The sequence below is a fragment of the Neolamprologus multifasciatus genome, chromosome 22 (assembly GCF_963576455.1).
Source record: "Neolamprologus multifasciatus chromosome 22, fNeoMul1.2, whole genome shotgun sequence".
Taxonomy (NCBI): Eukaryota; Metazoa; Chordata; class Actinopteri; order Cichliformes; family Cichlidae; genus Neolamprologus; species Neolamprologus multifasciatus.
In genome coordinates this window covers 1,826,992-1,849,764 of record NC_140459.1, presented here as the reverse complement: position 1 = coordinate 1,849,764, position 22,773 = coordinate 1,826,992, and the positions used below count along the sequence as shown (strand labels likewise).

At 43.4% G+C, this 22,773-nt stretch overlaps 1 protein-coding gene across 1 annotated transcript; it reads right to left on the bottom strand.

Moving 5' to 3' along the window:
• Window positions 1-337: 337 nt before the first annotated feature.
• Window positions 338-22,667, bottom strand: LOC146492538 (uncharacterized; the record flags this gene model as incomplete). Its single annotated transcript, XM_085149346.1, has 16 exons — window positions 338-686; window positions 3,171-3,214; window positions 3,341-3,379; window positions 3,956-3,988; window positions 7,601-7,630; window positions 8,268-8,378; window positions 8,805-9,089; window positions 11,985-12,275; window positions 12,530-12,805; window positions 14,851-14,925; window positions 19,003-19,093; window positions 20,030-20,097; window positions 20,440-20,496; window positions 21,006-21,290; window positions 21,907-22,197; window positions 22,388-22,667. Coding segments are annotated over 16 exons (2,346 nt in total), but the record flags the coding sequence as incomplete, so codon positions are not given.
• Window positions 22,668-22,773: the final 106 nt, after the last annotated feature.

Genomic DNA, 22,773 nt, shown 5'->3' with positions numbered 1-22,773 from the left:
CATGTGGTCAGTCTGCAGGGCTCACTTGAAATTATACCAGGAAATACAATAATAATGAAAAAAGACTTATGAACAAACTGAGATAGTTTTATTAAAATACATAAAATCCTGAATTCACCTCTGACTGAGGTTCAGCTTAAAGAGGAACGTTTTAAAAACTCATTTCAAAGGACCTCATTTTAATGCTGACTCATCAGTTTCTTAATCTGTAAAATGCATTAAAAGGAAAATATTCCACTTTTAAAAAAGCAAAAACAAAACAGTCTTAATGCTATATATATATATATATATATATATATATATATATATATATATATATATATATATATATATATATATATATATATATATATCATTAACGTAGTGTATATCACTGTGTTTGCCTAGAAAGTTGATTCTGTTCATCTGGACGTTTTCAGTGGGAGAAACGTTTCATCATCATCAGGTGACGTCTTCAGTCTCAGCTGACTGCAGGTTTCAATCTTATAAACAGGACATTTGCATAATGACTGAAACCAGCCCACTGAAGGAACAATGGGCAGGGAGGTCAGTTCTTTGATCATTAATGCAACTTATTCTGTTGTTCCTGCAAGTCTTTAAGTCCTCTCTGATGGAAGTTCTTGTTGCTGGTCTGTAGAAGAAGATTCAGGATGGCTCCTGGGCTTGAGCTTGTTTGGCAGAATCAGCTGCAGGGATGAACAACAGCATTATTTTACATGTAACACAGACGCTGATCTGCTCTGGCTTATTCTCATATTTTCTTTGGCAAAGCTGTTTTCTGCCCTCGCTCTAACTGTGGTTCAGATCCTGAAAACATACAGCAGGCCGGAGTCGTCTCTATTTTCTGAGGTGGCTGAGGTTTTTAAACATTTTTTACAAGTCACTTGTGGCCAGTGCCATCATTTATCCCATTGCACGTTCTGCATGACTATATACACATGAACAGTATTAACGGAAACATTTTTTAGTATGTGGATCTGGTGGGGGTCAAATTCTGGGGGGGATGTAATCCTTGATGTGCTGAAGGACTAGTCTCTCAAAGCATTTCATGATTACCGTCGTGAGGGCCACAGGGCGGTAATCGTTCAGGCTGAGATGGGAGACTTCTTCGGCACTGGGATGATTGTGGCTGATTTTAGACAGGATGGGATGGCTGCCTGATCCAGTGAGAGGTTGAAGAGTCTGGTGAAGATGAGGGTGAACTGGTGGGCACACGCTTTCAGCACCTTGCCAGGTCCGTCTGGACCGGCAGCCTTCCTGGGATTCACTGCTAGGAGCGTCTGACATCGTGTTACAGTGAATGGAGCGGTGCAGGAACCAGGTGAGGATGAGGATGGGAGCAGGGCTGGAGGAGATGCATGCTGCTGTTGTGGTGTTTCAAAGCGGGCGAAGAAGCTGCTTATCTCCTCTGCCAGCTGCACACTCAGGTTTTCTGCTCTCACAGCCTCTGTGGTTTATGATGTCTTGTGTTCCTGCCACACCTCCCGTGTGCTGTGGCTGGACAGGTGGGACTTGATGTTTCTTTTGTGGTCTGTCTTGGCTTTTTTAATTCCCCTTTTCAGATCGGCTCGAGCAGCCCTGTACAGAGCTCTGTCACCTGACCTGAAGGCGGCATCGCAGGCTTTGAGGAGTGATCGGCCCTGGTTGGTCATCCAGGGTTTTTGGTTTGTCCACAGTCACATTTCCAGTCTGTGAAGCAGTCCTGTAGTCTTCCAGTTCTATAGAGTCTTGTAATGACCTACTCCTTTTATTCAGGTGAGCTGCAACAGGGACACGTGTAAAAGTTTCAGGACACCAGCCCTCAAGCCTTGAGTTTGACACCTGTGCTTCTGTGCTGGGGCAGCAGGTTGAGGATCGCAGATGTCAACAGACTCAATAAACTGATCACAAGCCCAGTAATGTTGTGGGCTCCTTTAGGGTGGTGTCTAAGATATGGGCAATGCTGGACAACACCTCCCACCCACTCCATGATGTGCTGGTCAGTTACAGGAGCATGCTCAGTGAGAGACTGAGATTACCCATAATGCACCACTGAATGGCACAGGAAATCCTTCCTGCCTGTGGCCGTCTCCCTGTACAACTCCTTCATCTAACACAGTGAACACTGCAATAGTTACACCCTTTTTGCACATCATCTACAATGAAAATAAAGTTTTACAAGTTAGAGTAAAAATGTCAATAATATATATTTCACCTTTGTAATACAGGGGTCCCTCGCTATAGCGCAGTTTACTTTTCACGACCTCGCTGTTTCGCTGATTTTTTTGGGTGGAATTTTGCACGATTTTTTTTTCAGCACATTGTTTTCTGCATCCAATCTCGTGCCGTGTCTCCTGTACAGTACAGAATGCGTTCAGTTTGTCAAATTTACACAAACCTTAGATTGCTAGCAGTGTGACTCTAAAGTGCTGCACTGTATGTTTGTAAGTTTGTAAAGTGCATTAAGCAAAATGAAACAGTCAGATGAGTCAAACTTTACTCAACTCATTCTTCTTGCTTCCTCTACTTCTGTACCATTGATTCATTAATGATTCATTAGTGTTGAACTCTCTCACAGCTGCTCTGTTTCCATGTTCTGGACCTAAAAACAGGGTTTGATCTTTGGTTTCATCCTATAATACTGGACTTATTTTTCTACAAAGGTTTGAACTTTGAGAGTTTAAACAAGAGAGAAAATGTGAAAATGTCCATGCCTGTCTGAGAGAAGTGTGTAGTGACGGGTTTTACAGCCTTAAAACATCTGTAATAACTGTAAAACATTTAAGTTGGCTACTTCCTGGATTTCACCTATCACAGGTTATTTTTAGAAAATAACTCCCGCAATAAATGATGGACCACTGTATTCTGGATATTTATAATTGAATTTTTATATATCAGAGCTACTTCTTATATTTTGTAAACTTTGTAATATGTTGTATTATATAATTTAGTTCAGTTAATTTAGTTTAGCTCAAAACCTACAGGTTCGATATTTATTAGTGAAATAAATGAAATCAAATTTAAAAAGATGTCATATCAGTCACATTTATTAATGTGTAACAGCTAGCAGCGATCGTCTAGCTGTGGGTCCAGCGTTGTGAGACCGATCCCACACTGGTGCATCCCCCTCTGTATGTGCACTTTTTACTATCCTATGTTAACAAACTGTGAAGTGCATCAGAGATACTTACAAGAGACGCCAGAGACGCTAAAATTCTGTTCGTATATCCATGGACTCTGTGAAGGGAAAAAAACAAAGTATTCAGCTGCAACATGAGTTTAAAATCAGTCAAACCAGAGTACAAAATTATGTGACTTATAACTACACATTGATACAACACATTAGCTGAGACAGACTTACTGTTGCTGCCTCTGAAAAGTTCGTCGTCAGCATCACGATCTACAAACAGACACAAAATGTTAAAGCTCATCCTTTGTTGTATGTGCTGCTACATTTCCTGTAAAGACGAGAAACATTTTGAGCTGAATGAAGCAAAACACCAAACTTCAGTCACAAACTGATGTGATGTAGTGATCGTTCTGACGTGAGGTCATTCCTTTCATTGCTTATTGATCTGTTTCCAAATGGTTATGGTGATAAGTGGTGCTGTCATGTAGTTAAGAGTGGAAGAGTATACACTAGGTTATATTTGTAATCATAAATAAAAACATGGTAATTCCCCAGTGTTCCTGAACATCTCACATCAAAGGGTCCTTGAGAAAACTGGAAAAAGGACCAAAGACTGCAGAAAATGAGTCGATGTTCCTAAAAACATTTTTTGTTCCCCACAAATGTGAGGAAACATTTAAAGCTGATCTGTTTCTTTTATTTATGAACTTTAAAATCAGCTCTAAGGTTTTCAGCTGCTGCTGTATAAATATTATTACCACATCAAATAATAAGAGCTTATGTGCTAAAACTTAAATTAAAAGAAAATGTTTACCAAAAACCAGAGCAGAAAAATAAAGTGCTTACGTGGTGTAGTAGTGTAAACAACCTGAGGAGAATCTGTAAACAAACACAAAAGACCAAAGGACATATTTATTCAGTCAGTGCTTCATGTTTGATTCTTTTGATCTGTTCATATAAAAAATTACATTTTAACAGAGTTAAGTTAAAGAGCAGTGACTCCACAGAGACACTGAAAGTCAAAAGTACGTCTGAGTTTTTCTTCTGTTTGTTTCATAAAGAGAAACTGAGCAGCGCAGTCACAGAGAGGAACCTCTGTCCTCTGCACACACCTGACAGCAGCCATGTTTCACCTGTCGGGCTCAGGTGTGAACCACTGCAGGGTGGAGCCAAAGCTCACAGCTGGCTGTGTGGAGCCCAGCTGTTGTAAAGGAAGGAGCTCAGCAGCAGACTGACAGACCGTCCTCTAGTGGTTGGAAGAAAAAGTAAGGGAGACTTAAGACTTTGTGTGGATCTGCGTGAACCTAACAAGAGTGTGATCATGGACTGTTACCCTCTTCCTCACATGGAGGATTTGTTCGCACAGCTGGCTGGGGCTACACATTTTAGCCAGATTGATTTAAGTTCAGCTTATCACCAACTGCCTCTTCACCCTGATAGCCGAAGCCTCACAGCATTCATAACCCATGAAGGTCTCTTCCAGTTTACCAGAGTTCCATTTGGACTTGCTTCAGCCCCTTCTGCCTTCCAAACGATGATGCAAACAGTCCTAAAAGACCAGACAGGAGTACAGAGCTACTTGGATGACATAATAGTGTATGGACATTCCAGAGAAGAGCATGATGAACGGTTGCAGGCTGTCCTCCAACGCCTGAAGGATGTCGGTCTGCAGATCAACTTCAACAAAAGTTCATTTGGACAGACATCTATTCCGTTCTTGGGACACATCATTTCCAAGGATGGCCTGAGTCCCAGCCCAGACCACCTGACTGCCATTGCCAAAGCCCCTGCACCAAAGGACATGGCTGCTCTTCGTTCCTTCTTAGGCTTGACTTCGTGGTTCAGCAAATTCTTAGCGAACTATGCAACTGTGGTTGAACCACTCCGTGAGTTACTTCGGACAAGTCAGACGGCTGAACTTCAATGGACTGATACAGCAGATAAAAGCTTCAACAAACTGAAGGAAATGCTACTAAAAAGCCCAGCACTGGCAATCTTCAACCCAAATCTGCCAACGTTCATCACCACTGATGCGTCAGATTATGGTCTTGGAGCTGTGCTGACCCAGATGAACTCAAACAATGAGGAACGGGGAACGGGAACGGCTTTTGGTTCCCGCACCTTGTCCCCAGCCGAGAGGAAATACTCAACAATTGAAAAAGAAGCCCTCGCCTGCGTATGGGCCGTCGAAAGATGGAGGACGTACATATGGGGACGCAGATTTACTCTGAGAACTGATCACCAGGCCCTCACCACCCTGTTAAGTACTAAGGGGATGAACAGAGGTGGCATGAGGATAGCACGTTGGTCAGCCAGACTGATGTGTTTCCAGTATGACTTAGAGTACCGTCCAGGAAGCCGAAATGTTATAGCTGACTGTATGTCCCGTGTTCCCCTGCATACCACAAACACAAGTGAAGACTCTGAACAGGACTTAATCACAGAGATTGCTGAAATTTCTCCTCAGCTAACAGCGCTTCCACTGGCTGACTTCAACGCAGAATGTGAAGACTGTCCTGAATTAACAAAACTAAGACAGATCGTTCTTTCGGGCTGGCCGAAAGTAAGCAAATCCTTACCAGATGATGTCAAACCCTACTTCCTGGTCCGACATGAACTGGCAGCAGAGTCACCGCTGATATTTAGAGGAACACGGCTGATCGTTCCCAAATCTCTGCGAGGGAAAATGGTGCACCTAGCCCATGAAGGACATCAAGGCATGGTCCGAACCAAACAACGCCTGAGAGATCTATATTGGTGGCCAAACATGGATGAGCTGGTCCATGAAATATTGTCCACATGCACAACCTGCCAATCATGTGACAAGACAGCAGCTGTTTCACCTGCACCGTTACAACCCATCAAATTCCCAGAGGGTCCGTTTTAACATGTTGCTGTCGACATTGTTGGTCCGTTTGAACAAGGAACCTATGACTGCAGGTTTGCCATCACATTAGTTGACTATTTCAGTAAGTGGCCTGAAGTTGCATTCACACCAAACGCCTCAACTGCGACAGTGATTGCATTCCTGACTTCTATTTTTGCCCGTGAAGGAAACCCTTATGAAATTACAACTGATAATGGTCCGCAGTTCACCTCAGCTGCCTTTGCTGAGTTTCTCGCTGAAAGGGGCATAAAACACATCAGGACAAGCGTCTATCATCCTCAAGCAAATGGATGTGTGGAGCGCTTTAATAGAGTACTGAAGGACTCCATACAGACAGCACAAGCTACTCAGCGACCTGGAAAACTGTGGTTACAGAACTGCTTCAAAATTATCGAGCGACTCCCCATGCTACAACCGGTGAGTCTCCTTTCCAGCTCCTCAGAGGAAGAGCCATGCGGACTAAACTCAACATCCTGCCACCACCGAAGGATGCTGGACAATATGACCACATCAGATCCAAAGTGACATTGACACAGAAAAGAAGTGCACTTTATACAGACAGAAAGAGAGGTGCTAAACCTACTAAAGTGACTGTGGGTGCTTCAGTGAGAGTACGAAAGCCATTCCATGTGGGAAAAGGAGAGCCACAATACACCAAGCCGCTGGAGGTACAGCAGCAGACGGGTGAGAGTTCTTTCATCCTCAGCGATGGGAGAAGATGGAATGCAGCGCGTCTCTCACTCATCCCAGAGAACTCAAAACACACACAAAGAGCTGATACAGAGGCGGAAAACATCAGCTCAGCACAGACAGCTACACATCCCACCCTGCAGAGGGACAGACAACCACCAAGATGGACAAAAGACTTTGTTATGAAATAGTTCAGAGGTAAAAAGAAAGGTGAAATATGCAGATGTGAGAAATGACTGTGAATGGAAAGTGCATTTGAGTTTCATTACCTATCTTTAATTCCAGCTGTGACTTCTGATAAGCCGAGAAGAAGGCACATGGTTGTTCCTTTTGATTCAGGGTTGATCCGGGGCACGTTTACTTTGCCATTACAGTTCTTTTATCAGGATATATATAATACTGTTCTGAAGTTACTAATTGCCTCAAAAGTAACAGGCTGTTGAATGTTCATGTTTTGCTGCAAGGGAGAGAGTATTATTTGAGAAAAGGGGGAGATGTTGTGTTTACAAGTTTCTATAATAAAGGAAGCAAATTAGCAAATTAACATGCTGTTACCCTGTCAGACCAGGGGTGCCGCTAATGAGGCTGGGTAAGAAAGAGGGGAGAAGAAGAAAGTAGAGAGAGGTAACAAGATGGAGTGCCGCTGTAAAGCCTGAAATAAAGTGTTGAACCCAGACGTCGCCTCCGCTGCCTGATTACAAACTCAACACTGACCTACACTGAACACAGGGACCAACATGAGAGCAGAGCTCTCTGAAGGGACCTGAATCACAGACTGTCTGTGATCCTGCAGGGACCAAACTGACAGACAGCTACTGTCCTGTTACTGTCAGATTAAAGGTGTTAAAGGATCGGCTCAGACTGACTCGAGTCTCTGAGCATCAAACTTCATAAGAGAAAAATAAAGATGTTACCTTGGTTGTCGTTGGCTCCACGTCTGCGTCCTGTAAACAGACGTAACACAGACTGTCAGTGATCATGGATGAACTCAGTGGTTTGTTCTGCATGTGTGAAGCAGCTCAACTCTGATGTCATCATCAGACCTCAGCAGCATGTTCATTAACATGCAGTGTGAATGAATCACATGCTGAAGTGTAATCCTACAGTTTACTGTGATCCAGACTGACTGTTGTTGAAGAGTTTCACAGTTCTACATGCAGATGTGTCTGAGTGGAGACGCTGGAGGAAACGAGCTGCACACTATCAGCAAACATCAATCGTTTCTGTTCTGCACAGAAAAACTACATTTATGTCCCAGAGGGGTCAAAGTTATTGGATCAGAAGCTGCAGACAGGAAAGTCTGACATCATGTCACATGACTGTGACCTTTGACCTCCTCATGGAGTCCTAATAAAATAATAAGTGAAGTGTTTGAAGGCTGAAAGACTGGAGCAGCTGATATTCAACATTTCTTACATTCATTTCAATGATTTTCTTCATGTGTTTCAAATGTGATGATCAGTAACAGAGCTCCATGTTATCACTGTCTGAGACCAGGACAGTTTCATTTTTACAGGATACAAAGACAAACATTTTAACTCCACTCAACAATAATTACACACAACAGCACACTGGACTTACCAAGATAGAAGATCAGACCCACAACTACAGCAACAACAACCACGACTCCTCCCACTGCAACACCGATCAGAGCTCCAGGTCCTGCTTCAGGTTCTGGAAGGTCACCGATGTCTGAAACACAGACACAAGTTTCAGGTTGAGGTCACTGTCAGTTACTTGCTGCTGTTTGTTACTGAGATGTAGATTTGAAGCCACAGTCATGATGGAGTCAGTGATCTGACAGCAGTGATGTGGAGCAACAACAGGTGGAGCAGAGCAGGAGGTCAGTGAGAGGGGACGGCACTGAAACAGAAACTGTTCATATCTGGAACTATTCAGTGATGCTCTGGAGGAGATCGCTCCTCTGCTTCTTCAGGGCTGCAGAGCTGGGCTACATGTGACATGCTAGCTTAGTTCTAGATGGACTGACATGGATCTGACCTCAGGACTGTGATCAGGACAGTAATGATGCAGATCTGCTGGACACAGAGGAGCTCCAGGCTCTGACTGAAGAAACAAAGTTATGATCAACAACAGAGACAATAAAAAGTTTCTTACACCAAGTCTTTGTAACATCCACACTGGTCGCCTCGTGAACGACTTCACAGCTGAACTTTGACACGTCAGACTTCAAAATCTCCACGTGGTCTCGTCTCTGGAAGGTCTCATCGTTATTTGGAAGAACTCCTGAGGTCATCAGGCCGTCGTCTGCAGTCAGAACACGTCTGTTCCTTCTGATCCTCACGATGATGTCTTTGGGGTAGAAGTCTGTGGCGAGGCAGGTCATGATGAGGTTTGTCTGCACTTTGGCCTGCTTTGCAAACAGGTAAACGTCAGGTGGAGCTGGAAGCAGGAAATGGAAAACTGTGTCACCACATGTGGTAACTGTAACACTGATTTAATGAATTTATCTGTGACACATTAAAGAATGAATCAGCTGGTACTGGATGTCTTATATGAGCTGTAAGTATTAAAGGAGCAGCTTCCATAAAAGACAGACTTGTTTGTTTATTTATGAAAGTGGTTTAATTCTGTACTGTGATTCTGGTCTGCAGAGATCTCACAGACTGTGTGGAAGGAGCCGCAGATACTTCACAATACAGCTTTCACAGAGTGAGACCTGATCTGTTAAAGTCTGATTTCTAGTTTAAACCTGCAGAGAGGCTCTGCTTCATTTTACAAAACATGTTCACACAGGCTGCAAACATGCAGACAGTTAACGCGACACAATTATTGAAGGAATATTTGGTTAAATGTTGTGAGCATTTATTTTGGTTCCACAAAAACTGATATTTCTGCTAAACAAAGGACATTACATACAGCTCATTTATACTTAACTTATAAAACTTTAAAAATAGAATCAGTTATTTTTTAATTGTTCTTTTTCATTCATCCATTTTTTTTTTTTGCTTATCCTCCTCCAACTTCTTTTGGAAAACACCAAGCTGGCCCTAGGGAGGGGCATCCTCCCCTCCCTTCTTTTCCTCCCCATCCCCGGCTACCTCCCTCTTCCCGCTCCACCACACCCACCCACACAGGTAGGGCCTTGGGGTGCGGGTGTGTCACCAGGGTGCAGGGGAGACATTCCCCCCCCTCTGTCCTCTTCTGGCCACCTGTGCCTCAATTTTATCTCACAACTTAGACATCCACATTACTTACACTCTCATAACACACACATATATATATATATAGGGCCTTGAGGGTGGGCGGGCACGTTAACGGCATCCAGTAGACGGTCTGTGTATTCAAACCTGCCTCTGGCGCCGGTGCCCACCTCTCAATTTTAAATCCATGTAGACATTGAGGGTTCTCGGGAGGGGCCGTGCTAACACCTGCTGCTCTCTGGCAGCAGCACCATGCTCTCCCTTGTTTTAAATACACTTTAGAGCAACACGCAGCAACACTACACTTGAGCGGGAGGAGGGAGGTATGGGGTCTTAACACACCCCCGTTCTCTACTAGCCATCAGGGCGGGGGGGCTGGGAGGAGGTGTTGGCTGTCCGATTGGCCTCCCTGCTGCTGCGGAGCCTGGGGCGGTCTGCTTGCCTCCACCCCGGAGGGAAGGGTAACATCTCTTGGGTCTGGGTGCCGTTTCCCCCTCTGGGGGTGAGGATACCTGGACCCAGGGTATAGAGTATGTTTGGGGAGTGTGATTGTGTGTACATGTCCATTTATGTTTATTCCTGCGTTGGGTGAGTGCTGAGTGTTTGTATATGTGTGCATGAGGGTGGGAATGCATGTCTGTGTCTGTGTGTGCCTGTTTGTCTGTGTCTATATGTCAGGTCGGGTCTTAGACTCCACCTCTCTGGGAACTCCAAGGCCCTCCAAAGTGTGGAGGCCTATCTCCCCTCACCACACTCCCTGCCGGTGACTGATGCCCTCAGGGGTCGGTGCATTGGTGGTTCTTGGTGTCCGGGGCTGGGCGCTCAGGTATGTACCAGCTCACTCCCGGTGACTACTTGGCGGGGCCTGGTGCCTGCTGCTCGGTCAGGCCTCTTCCGGGGTGTAGGGGGCCCTCGGGCCTCCGGCCTCTGGGCCTGCAGCTCGGTTCACTCTGGCACAGCTGGCTGCCGGCAGAGCCGGTGGGCACGCCGGTGCAGCCCCCTCTAGCTTCTGCCCGGTGGCTACTGGGTGACCCCTCATCTGGGGATCCTCAGCCCTTCCCATGAAGGTGGCACGGATGCCCCTCCGGTGGTCCTCCTTGGGCTCTTGCACTCTGGGGCCTCTGGATGTCTGGGGCCTGGATCTCCTCCATGCCTGCTTCATGCCCTGGGGGACGGGGCTATGGCTCTCTACATCCTCTAGCAGACCATTACATGGGGAAACCATTTGAATACAAGCGCGCCGATCCACACAGGTGTGCACACAGGTGTTCACTGTTCGTAGACTTAAATCACACCTTTCTTGGCTGCTACTTCAAAGCACATTGTGCGCTGTCTGTCCTGCGTGCTGCACAACAACATTCAATATTTGGTATTTACTGCTGTTTACACTTAGCTAGATTAATGCGATGGTGTTGTGTTTAGTATGTTGCTTTGTTTTTTTTGCTTATTTTCTCTTCTTTTTCTCTCAACAGGTGATCCAGGAGATATTTTTCCCCCTTTCTCACTGTCCCTCTCCCCTTCTGTTTTTCTTTTCCTTCCTCTTTCTTTCTCCCTTTCCTATCCCTCACTCATGTCTGTCCCGTCTGTAACAACTGAAAATAAAATAAAATAAATAATAACAACAAAGGTCGATCAAATGGACCAATACGGCAATGCCATGATGATCCATTTGGCAAAATAAATCCATTGGGTATCCTTGTTGGTCTTCAGACAACAATTCTGACGACTAAAGAACCAAATGGGACAGAAAAAACAACAACAAACAAACAAAAAAAAAAGGAAAACACCAAGGTGCTCCCAAGCCAGCCGAGATATATAATGTCTCTCCTGTCCTGGGTCTCCTCTGGACACCTACATCTATGCTGATCTCACCTGGACCCCCGACACCAACACCCTGGTAAAGAAGGCCCAGCAGTGGCTGCACCTCCACCTCAGGAGGTGCAACAGTTAAAAAATAGACTAGACAGAAATAAAAAAGCAACATTATTGATACTTTTTAATGTGAAATGTTGTCACACACTGAGCTAAAAATTTAAAAAAGGGTTCATGAATTTATAACTTTTAAAACTAAAACTACTCTACAGGCTCCACTAATAATGAATTTAAAAACACAATTTTTTCATGTCATACATACATTTCCTTTTGAGCTGCTTCTGTCCATAATTCACAAACTTGCTCAGCCAATCGATGCACTCGTTCTCCAGGTATCCCTTGGTGTACTTTTCCAGCATCTGGGCGCCGTCCCACTTCCTCTTGGTGGGTTCTGCCTCCAGAGTCGGAGCGACCCAGACTCCGTTTTTATCATCGAAGGACAGGAAGTCGTCTCCATCGTAGCTGTACATGTGCACGCCTCGGACAAACCTGAGCGTGCCGTCAGGATTCGTTTCAGCCTCACAGCCCACCATCCTCTGAAGAACGTGGAGGTCTGGAAGCAGGAGCGTGAAATAAATAAATAATGTTTAAATAAACATCAGAGGAGAAAATATGAACATAAATCAAATCATTAAAACCTTTTTAATTTAAACCAGTAAGCAGGAACAATTTGTTCCTGAGTTGAGGAACTTCAAGCTCAAACATTCCTCTACAGACAGTTTAGTTCATTTCATGCTTCGTTATTGATCATTCAGATTTCATGGATTTTACCTGAGTGATTAAATCATTAAAACAGCAAAGACTTACTGGCTGAGTCATTCTGTCTCATTCGCTCCATCAGGATGCCGATGTTGACCTTGAACCACTGCTGCTTGCTCTTGCGGGACTGTGTGCCTCTTTCCCAGTAATCAGCAGGTAAACGCTCTCTCATCCACTCCTGTCTGGGAACTGTTGCCTGATGTTCGCTGTCAAAGTAGTCGATCATCCTCTTATCCAGCAAACCCATGGCTGTGAACTGGTGGATGCCCGGGAGGCCGACAGGTTTGGAGAGCGCCGTGTAGATGTAGGTGAGGGAGTGAGTGTCTGAAAGTCACACAGGAGGAAATGTTTTTATCCCACACAATTTCCTTCTCTCACCCCAACCAATCACAGCAGATGGCCCCGCCCCTCCCTGAGCCTGGTTCTGCTGGAGGTTTCTTCCTGTTAAAAGGGAGTTTTTCCTTCCCACTGTCGCCAAAGTGCTGCTCATAGGGGGTCATATGATTGTTGGGTTTTTCTCTGTATCTATGAAGCGCCTTGACGTGACCTTTGTTGTGATTTGGTGCAATATCAATAAAATTGAATTGAAACTGAGAAGCTCCATGTTCAGGATGAGCTCTGATCTTTGTACTGGGCAGGTATGTTTGCAGATCCATGGATCAGAAGCTCTGGCCCTTTGGTATTTCAGTCATGAACAATCAGTGAGCAGCAGTAAATAATCAGCTGTGTTATTTCTGTCACAGTTTGGAACTGAACGATTTTTCTGTTCTTGCTTCTTTCAAACTGTGCAAGTCAGAAATAAATCAGAGATTTTGACCCAAACCTTCGTCTCCAACATCATAAACACGTCTTTCTTTAAAGCTTCAATCTGTAATGCAGTGATTTCAGTCTCAGCTACAAACTTAGAAATGTAAACATCCAAATACACTGATAATAACTGAACTATTTTCTTTAATTGTTAAAGGAAATAAAAAGCTTTGTTAACAAGTGTTTTTTACCCTCCCACCATCCCAAACTTTAACTCAACCTCAGCATTACTTTAAACTCAGAGCCTGGATCCTTTTTATTAAATGTTTAATTGTTTTTAATAGTTCCAATTTTACATGTTGAGGTGAGTTTGTGTCCCTGTTTTTGTAAATGGAGTCCAGTCCTGCCACCAGGTGGCAAAGAGGAGTGATACACCTCCTGCTGTCGGGCCTGCAGGTTTATCCCTGTGCTGTTCTCCTCTGTCTAGTGGCGGACAAATCATTTTTTCTTTTTACTGGCACAAATAATTTGTGGGGCATCTTACTGTGACACCTGATTGTTCTCTCGTTTTAGTTTTAGTAATATTTTTTATTAAAAGGTTTTGTATTATTCCGCCAGATGCATTTTTAGATAAATAGTTGTATACAGTGGTCCCTCGTTTATTGCAGGAGTTACATTCCAAAAATAACCCGCAAAGTTGTGTTGTGTTACTAAAGTATGTCAAAGAAAAAATAACTGTAAATTCAGACAGGTGAGGTTGAGCTGAAAAGAATGATACCAAGCAAGGCAAGGGGAAAAACAACATAAAATAAAATAAAATGAAACAATTTAAAGGTGAAATACAAACGTAAAATCAAAAGGAGTCAAAAATGGACAATTATATTTGGACCTCAGAGGGTTAACCCAACAAATCATTAAACATTAGATTTAAAGTTTTGTTCATCACAGTGCAGATTTCTGACATTTTGTGTATATTTAACCAACAATTTGATTATTTCTAGAAAAACAGTGAAACTTCAGTTAGACTTGTGTTTGTAAATGAACCGCCCCATGTTGTGCAGCTTTCTGGAGTTTATACTTATTGGGCTCCATATTTATTTATTATACAGGCTGTACAGTACATAAAATCAAAACTCACATGTTTTATGTAACTAAAGTGTGTAATTAACTGGGCTGCAGAAAATAAGTTAATAAGTTATAGACTATATTTATATGAAACGTGTATGCTCAGTGCGTTTGAATCAATCTAACCACATGTAACAACTGCATATGTGTTTGAAAAACAAACAAACATTTGATTTCCATCACACCCTCATGCTACCTTCAGAACATTTCTCTAGCTCCGCCCCTGATCCGGGTTATACGCCATTTTGGAAACACCCGCTATCCACTTCTTAAAGTTTCTCTCTGACACATGACCACATTAAACCAGAATAACAGTGAAACTAATGAATAACCTCCACATTTAAACGAACATAACTAAAAGTAAAGTTAGCTGAAAATAAACTCATTAAAACTTTATAAAAGTTCAACTCGTCTGAAATGTTTATTTTTAACAACGTCGCGCTTTACTTTCGATTTGAACCCGCCTCATCAACGAGTGTAAAAACACTAAAACTCACCGCTGTTTACCGTCAGTCCTGCCCCCACAAGGAACAAAACCGAGATCGCGAACATTTTAATCCAAATGAAGTCATCTTATCCGATATGAATGGAAATTTATTCCCCTCGGTTGGACCGGCTTCACCCCTCCATCTCTGCTCCTCTCTGCTTCCTTGTTGTCTGCTGAGTGATGCATTCAGGGGCCGCGCGTAAACTAAAGACGCATTCAGGCCCACCTGTCTCCGTTTTTTCGTTTAACTGACAAAAAATAAACTTTACCTTTACTGCGCTTTAATAGAGAAATGTTCAATATTCAGAGGTGAGCGTGAAACTGAAAGCTAACCGAAGAAAGACGCAGGTGAGACTCTACATATATATAAAAAAGAAAACTCAGTAAGACCTGCCACAAAAGCTGCTGTGGGTTGTTGCAGTGTGTCTCACCCTCATTTTTAAGGATGTTTCATGAACAAATACTCATACACTCATTAACACTTCAAATCTTAGCGAGTTAACGCAGCTCGCACCATGCGAGGGCTGCACGGGGGCAACGCGTCAACGCAGTTAGGTTGTTAATGCGTCAGCGCCGTGCAGCCCCTCACATGTGGCAACCCATCTAAGCCAAAAATTGGCACTTTTCTAACCCGTTAGGTTAACAAATGGCGTAATAAAAACGCCGTTTAATAATTTAAAATGCTGAAAAACGGCGTTTGCCCCGACAGAACACCGTATATTACGCCAGAGACTGGCGTCTGTCTTTGAACGCGTCTGTCTTTGAACGCCGCTTTTTATGTCACTCAGCAGAAAGCAGCGTTCAAAGACAGATAAAAACGGTGTTTTGTCTCAGCTGTGATGGTGTTTAAAACGCCATTTTGTTTAAATTATGCAGGGCACTCCCCATGGTTCCCTCATCCAATTACTTTCAACACCTTTCACCCAATCAAAGAAGTGCAGACCACACTAATGCATCACAGATTCACCTTGCTGCTAAGTGACTGCCTATATGGTCTCAAAATGTCGTCATAAATATTTTGTACTTGTAAATCGGTTTTGTATGTGTAAAAAAAATTTGTGTGTGCGTAAAAAAGATTTGTATGTGTAAAAAAGATTTGTGCGTGTGTAAAAAAGATTTGTGTGTGGACTTAGCCAAAAAAACCCTGCAAGTTACAAGTACGAATTTTGACCCTATTTTTCTTCCTTTCATCTGATTGGTCAATGTCATGTCAATCACAAATGTAACAATCCAACCAGAGAACAGATGGGTTTGGCTGTCGGAGGGGCGCTTTTTTGAACTGCAGGTCCTTGAAGGGTAATACAGGTTGAAGCTGGAGGATCTCTATATAAATATCCGATAGCAGCTAGGTCCCCTAACTTTCAGTTGCTGTTGAAAGGATAAAGTTGTGGTATATCAGTGGTTAAAAATACCATTATTACTTTAGGATTAGTTTAACACAAAGTCAGGGCTGACCCGGGACCATGGCTGTGAGTCACAGTGCGCAGCATAAAAGTCCTTTCACATCGGACACAGGATGTGCTGCTAATGCTAACTGCTAACTAAAAGCAAAGGATCCAGAATTTGTTGCTGGCTGCTGAGCTCTGTGGGTTTTTGCAGCAGCTCTACCTGCACTAGATGCAACTGCTCCTTGTCTTTTCTATCTCTGACTTTATGTCCTCTACAAGAGTTTGTTTTTTTTGCTAGTTCTTCAAATGTTCAATAAAAACATCTATGCTAATTCATAACGAAGAAAGCTTTGTAATGAAGACTGTCATTTCCAAAACACTGCCCGCCCCCACCCCGCGGTCCGCAGCGCTGTTGAAAAGGCTGTGGAAGTCCCTATATTAAACACGTCGTGACACAAAAATCACCAAACTCGGACGACCACAGACTGTTTTCCTTCGCGGTGATGAAGGAAAACGCTGGGTTGGCATGTAAAAGGGCATTTATTCCCTTCAAAGACCTGCAGTTCAAAAAAGCGCCCCTCCGACAGCCAAACCCATCTGTTCTCTGGTTGGATTGTTACATTTGTGATTGACATGACATTGACCAATCAGATGAAAGGAAGAAAAATAGGGTCAAAATTCGTACTTGTAACTTGCAGCGTTTTTTTTGGCTAAGTCCACACACAAATCTTTTTTACACATACAAATCTTTTTTACGCACGCACAATTTTTTTTTACACATACAAAACCGATTTACAAGTACAAAATATTTATGACCACATTTTGAGCCCATATGCCTATTTGGTACCAATGCTTGTCACAGTATCTACTTGTATTATAATCCCACTATGCACTTTGATGTGTTTAAAGCATGATCAGACAAACAAATGACAGAATGCTTTTTCTGAAACCTTAGCTGTGTCTGTTACGGTATTTCGGCCCATTTCTGAGCTTCTTTCTTATTTTCCTCTTTACATCTCTTAACTTTTAACTTACGTCTTGGCGATTAGATTGTGCCATCGTGTACCGTTTCGTGCTAGTTCTTTTTATTTTTCTCTGTTTTTTCTCCACTTTTTTCACCCATGTTTAGAGAACCAGTGCTCCTTTGTTTACGTTTGGGATCAGCTGTTAGCACTGCTCCCTGCAGCTGCACTACTGGCAGACAGACCCGACATCCCCGGCGAGCTGAGGAGGAAGAGACGGGGGTGATGTCACCTGAGAAGGAGATGTTACAGACCATCTCTCCCTCCTGTAATCATTGGAAATGTGAGATTGCTCCCTAATAAGATTGAGGAGCTAATGACCCGGTCACAGAGTGTTCTGACAAAACACCCTACCTATAAAGCTGTCCTACTTGTTGTTACTGCGCATGCGCACAACTCAAAACGGCCGTATTTTTGGTGTTAATAGTGGACGCCTATTATTTGATCCTACCCTGCCATTCCTTAAAGAACACGTTTCTGTACAGCAGTGTTGTTCCATAGCGAGGTGTAAGGTTATCTTAAATGAGATGCTCCACACATCAAGCACTATTGAAAAGGAAGCCCTTGCCTTGTTGTTAGCCCTGCAGCATTTCGAGGTGTACATCGGACCCAGCTCTATCCCCGTTCAAGTATTGACCACAACCCATTGGTGTTTCTCTCCCGGATGCAAAACTCATAATGCGTTGGTCCCTTCTTTTGCAAGATTTTAACCTGCGAATCAAACATAAGAAAGGAACAGAAAATGTCATCGCTGACGCCCTGTCGAGAGCAATCTCATAGTTTGGGAATTAAACAATAGGAGGGTTGTTTAAATCACATTGTAACAAACGGATTTGTTTCCTGTGGCTGCTTGGGTCTTGGGGGGGAAGCGAGTGCCTCACTCATGTTATTGCCTGGCCCTAGACGGGTCGTAACACCCAGATTTTCTTTAAATTCACTCTTGGCTTCTTGTTATTCCACAAAACATCTTTAATTAGCTTCTCAAAATTAACTAAATATATGTAAAGGAATTCTTACAGGTAACATTGTGGAAACATAATTGAACTGCGGGGCCACCGTCATGTTAATCACATTAATTTTACCCCATAATGTAAGATTTGATTTAGCCCATTTATCCAGATTTGTTTGTATCTTTAGGAGAGGTTCCATCTTTGGAAGCATAATATCCTCCAGTTTGGGTTTAATATTATTCCTAAAGACTTCATACCTGAAGGTAAATACTTAAAATTGAATGGAGTCATGCATCTAGAGTGACATGATGCTGATAGTGGCATGCCTTCTGATTTGTACCAATTTATCTTATAACCTGACAACCTTAAAAATGACTCAACGCATGTGAGCAGCGCCGGTAGAAATTAAGTGTTATCCATTAAAACTGCTAAGATGTTGTCAGCATATAAATAACTTGCTCCCTGCCGCCTGCGTGAACACCTCTGATAGCCATGTTAGCTCGATTAGCTAAGATCAGTGGTTCCAGAAATATCGTGAAGAAGAGCGGGGACGAAGAACACCCCTGCCGGGTCCCACGACTGAGATGGAAAAACTCTGACACCAATCTATTTGTCAAAACTGCTCAGGAGGACATTTTGTCAATAATCAGGTTCTCTGGCAGCAGGTCAGTCACATGACTGAACAATGAGTATGTGTTAGTCCCTGTAGGGAAATGACTCCTCTGCATTTAACCCATTCACCCAGTGAAGCAGTGGGCAGCCACCAATGCAGCGCCCGGGGAGCAGCGTGTAGGGACGGTACCTTGCTCAACCTCAGGGCCCTTCAGTGGAGTTGAACCACCGACCCTCCGATCACGGGCAACTACTCTACCTACTGGGCTATCTCTGAACAACTGGGTATAAAAAGAGGCGGAGTTTCTCAGGAATTAAAGATGGACACAAAAATATCAGAATTATGTTCTTCAGTGTTAAATTATCTACAGGAAATAATCCAAACGTGCTCATCATCGTTTTATTTTGAAATAAAACGTTCATGCTGTACGGTGGTATAATCACTCACTTTGGTCACTGGAGGACTTTAAAACTGCTTCAAACGAAATAATTATAAAAACTGTCATTGTTTGGATGCAGGAAGAAAAAGACTGAAGACAAATGAAAGGATCCATCAGCAGCACCTGACGCTCGTCGCTCCAACATCGATAAAAACACTCAACTCATGATTCACACATTAAGTTCAGTTTATTATAAGAACAACACAAAAATACTTTTATTTTCTGATCCTTCACATTACGACTGAAACACTTTTTAAACAGAAGCTGTAAATATTTCTGACAAATATGACTGTCGTTCACTATAATGACGAGGTTTCAGGATTGTGGGAGAGTTACACTGAAGGTCCTGCAGCTGATGTGTTGCTGATGTATAAAAACAGATTCCTGTGTTTCTTGACTTTTCGGAGCTTGTTGTCAAACACTGAGTGGATTTTTCTCTACAATCTTCTCATCTTTCATGAATCATTTCCTTCCAGCGGCTCTGAATCAAACTGCTGCTCTGAGGTTTCCAGGCTTTACTTTCTGAGCTCTTTCAAAGAATCCAGTTTATATGAAACTGCAGCAGCTTTGAAAGTTCGATTCACTTTTTTATTCTCACTGCTGCACAAACCTGATTTGACATGTTTGAGTAAAAACTCCAAGTTTAAACTGTAAAATGCAGCAAATGTGAGCCTCCTCTTAGTCTGCATGTTGGGACATGTGGTAAATACACTTGTTTTGGTAAATGTGGCTTCAGGGAGCCTTCAGGCGCTCTGACGGACGTTCTTGCAGACGTCAGAACATCAGCTGGACGGGCTCCAGCAGCAGTCTGCCTGAACCCGGGCCTCGGCTGTCGGAGTCATCGGCTGCAGGGATGAACAGTGTTAGAGTATCACAGAGGAGCACGTGCTCTGGCCTCTTCTTCTGCTTTGACTTTTGAAAACCTGCATTGACTGTGTGTTTGCTGTGAGCATGACTCAGCAGGAGGAGGCAGTCACATGACAAACAGCTGTATGAATGAGATCTGCTCAGTGCATGATTTCTGTTCTTTATAAGGAACTGAAATATTGACTCTATGAAAGACGAATGAAGCAGAAGATATAAGTGTGACGCACAAACAGCAACACCTCACAGTAATCAGATTACTAGATTAAGGTTAGTGATTACATTTCCTCCACACACTGATTTCCTTAATAAACGATACTTACAGGAGACACCTGAGTCAGAGGCGGAGTCAGAGGCGGAGTCAGAGGAGCTTTGAGAGTCTGAAGGAAAGAAATTAATTCAGGTAAACTTGTGAGTTGAATATGTAAAAATAACAATATCATGATAAAAAATAATTAACATGACTTTCATATTTACGCATCACTGCACAGTTGAAAACACACAAACCTGAAAAACTTAAAAAAATAAATAAATTGCTGCACAACCAGTAAATTTTTAAGCTAATGTTCAGGAAAAGTATTTCCTGTTTAGAGTTCAGGTTGGACTTTTCCAGAGAAAATCTAAAGGAGCCGGCAGAGACCCTGTAGCAGACTGACGGATGATCCACAGTAGACGTGCACACAGGAAACTCTCCACACTGTGGACCTAACTCTGGATTCACCCACTCAAATTCAGTTCAGTAACTGACTCTGAGTTCAAACATTGGCCTGAACAGAAAAGTGATTGTGGTCAGAAAACTAAAGCTGCAGGGATCTGCTGCTCTCCAACACAACGTTAAACAAAGAGGAAAACTGTGACAAATCAAAAAAACAAAAATAAAGTGTCTCACCCCAAACTCTGGTAACGCTCACAGCAGATGCTGCATGAACGACTTCACAGCTGAACGCAGACAGGTCAGACCTTAAAACCTCCACATGGTCTCTCCTCTGGAAGGTGTGGTCTTCATTGGGAAGAACTCCTGAGCTCATCAGGCCGTCGTCTGCGGTCAGGACACTCTCATTCTTTTTCATCCTCAGGACGATGTCTGCTGGGTAGAAGCCTGTGGCGAGGCAGGTCAGCACCACGTCTGCATCCACTCTGGAGGTCTTTGCATACAGGGACACCTCGGGTGGAGCTGGAGGAGGAAATGTAAAGAGGTGTGTATCTCCTCAGCTATCGCTGCAAACAGGAACCGTTCAGCTTTCTTTGACCCCTAACGACTGAGCACAGCTGTGGCAGACGTGTCGCACGCTGACGTTTAGTTTGTGGCTTCCACACAAAATGCTTTCACATCTGTAGTCTCACATCTGGAGCTGAACGTCACTGAGCACTTGGAGAGACGCTCGTTTATCTCGTCTCTGTGACTTTTTTATCCACCAGGTGTTTCTGTAGGTGAACACCTGCTGTGTGTGGGGAGGGCGCAGCGAGGTAGTACAACGACAGTTTGAAGATAAAAAGTCAGTTTATGACTGATTACTGATTTTGCTGATAGGTAGTCGTGTGTTCTTTCATTTATATTGAGCTGTAAATCTGCATTACTGCTGCCATAATGACACTGTTGTGTTCAAATAAAGGAGGAAATAATCTTTAAGCTTTTTACATTTATTTGACCTGAACTTAGAAAAGTTGGAAGTTTAACTGAAGGTTCTTGGATTTCTGAATGTTATTGAACCATAATCACACACAAAGCCTCCTCTGTGGAGTCTAATAATAATAAATATCAAAATACAGAAACTAGATGTCATACATACAGGTGTTTCGTGGCTGCTGTTGTTCATAATTCAAGAACTTGCTCAGCCAATTGATGCACTCGTTCTCCAGGTATCCCTTGGTGTACTCTTTCAGCACCTGGACGCCGTCCCACTTCCTCTTGGTGGGTTGTGCCTCTGGAATCGGAGCGACCCAGACTCCACTTCTATCATCGAAGGACAGGAAGTCGTCTCCATCGTAGGCGTACATGTCCACGCCTCGGACAAACCTGAGCGTGCCGTCAGGCTGCGTCTCACCCTCACAGCCGTGCATCCACTGAAGAACGTGGAGGTCTGGAAGCAGGAGGGCGAAATAAAGGAAGAACAAACAAAGGACAAGGAAATGAAGATTCAGAGGAGATAAGATGAGGAAGCAGGAACAACTTGTTCCTGACCTGAGGAACCTGATCTCAAATGGAAGCATTTTTCAATAAAATGTTATTTTGTTGATGTCATGCAGGTCTTCAGCTTTCGAGGGTCTGACCTGAGTCATTCTGCCTCATTCGCTCCATCAGGATGCCGATGTTGACCTTGAACCACTGCTGCTTGCTCTTGCGGGACTGTGTGCCTCTTTCCCAGTAATCAGCAGGTAAACGCTCTCTCATCCACTCCTGTCTGGGAACTTTCACCTGATTCTCGCTGTCAAAGTAGTCGATCATCTTGTCGTCCAGCAAACCCATAGCTGTGAACTGGTGGATGCCCGGGAGGCCGACAGGTTTGGAGAGCGCCGTGTAGATGTAGGTGAGGGAGTGAGTCTCTGAAAGTCACACAGGAGGAAATGTTTTTATTCCAGCCAGCTGAGAAAAACCATCTGAATATTTACATCCACTATGAATCAGGAAGCTTTGCTCTTTGGTATTTTAGTCAGTC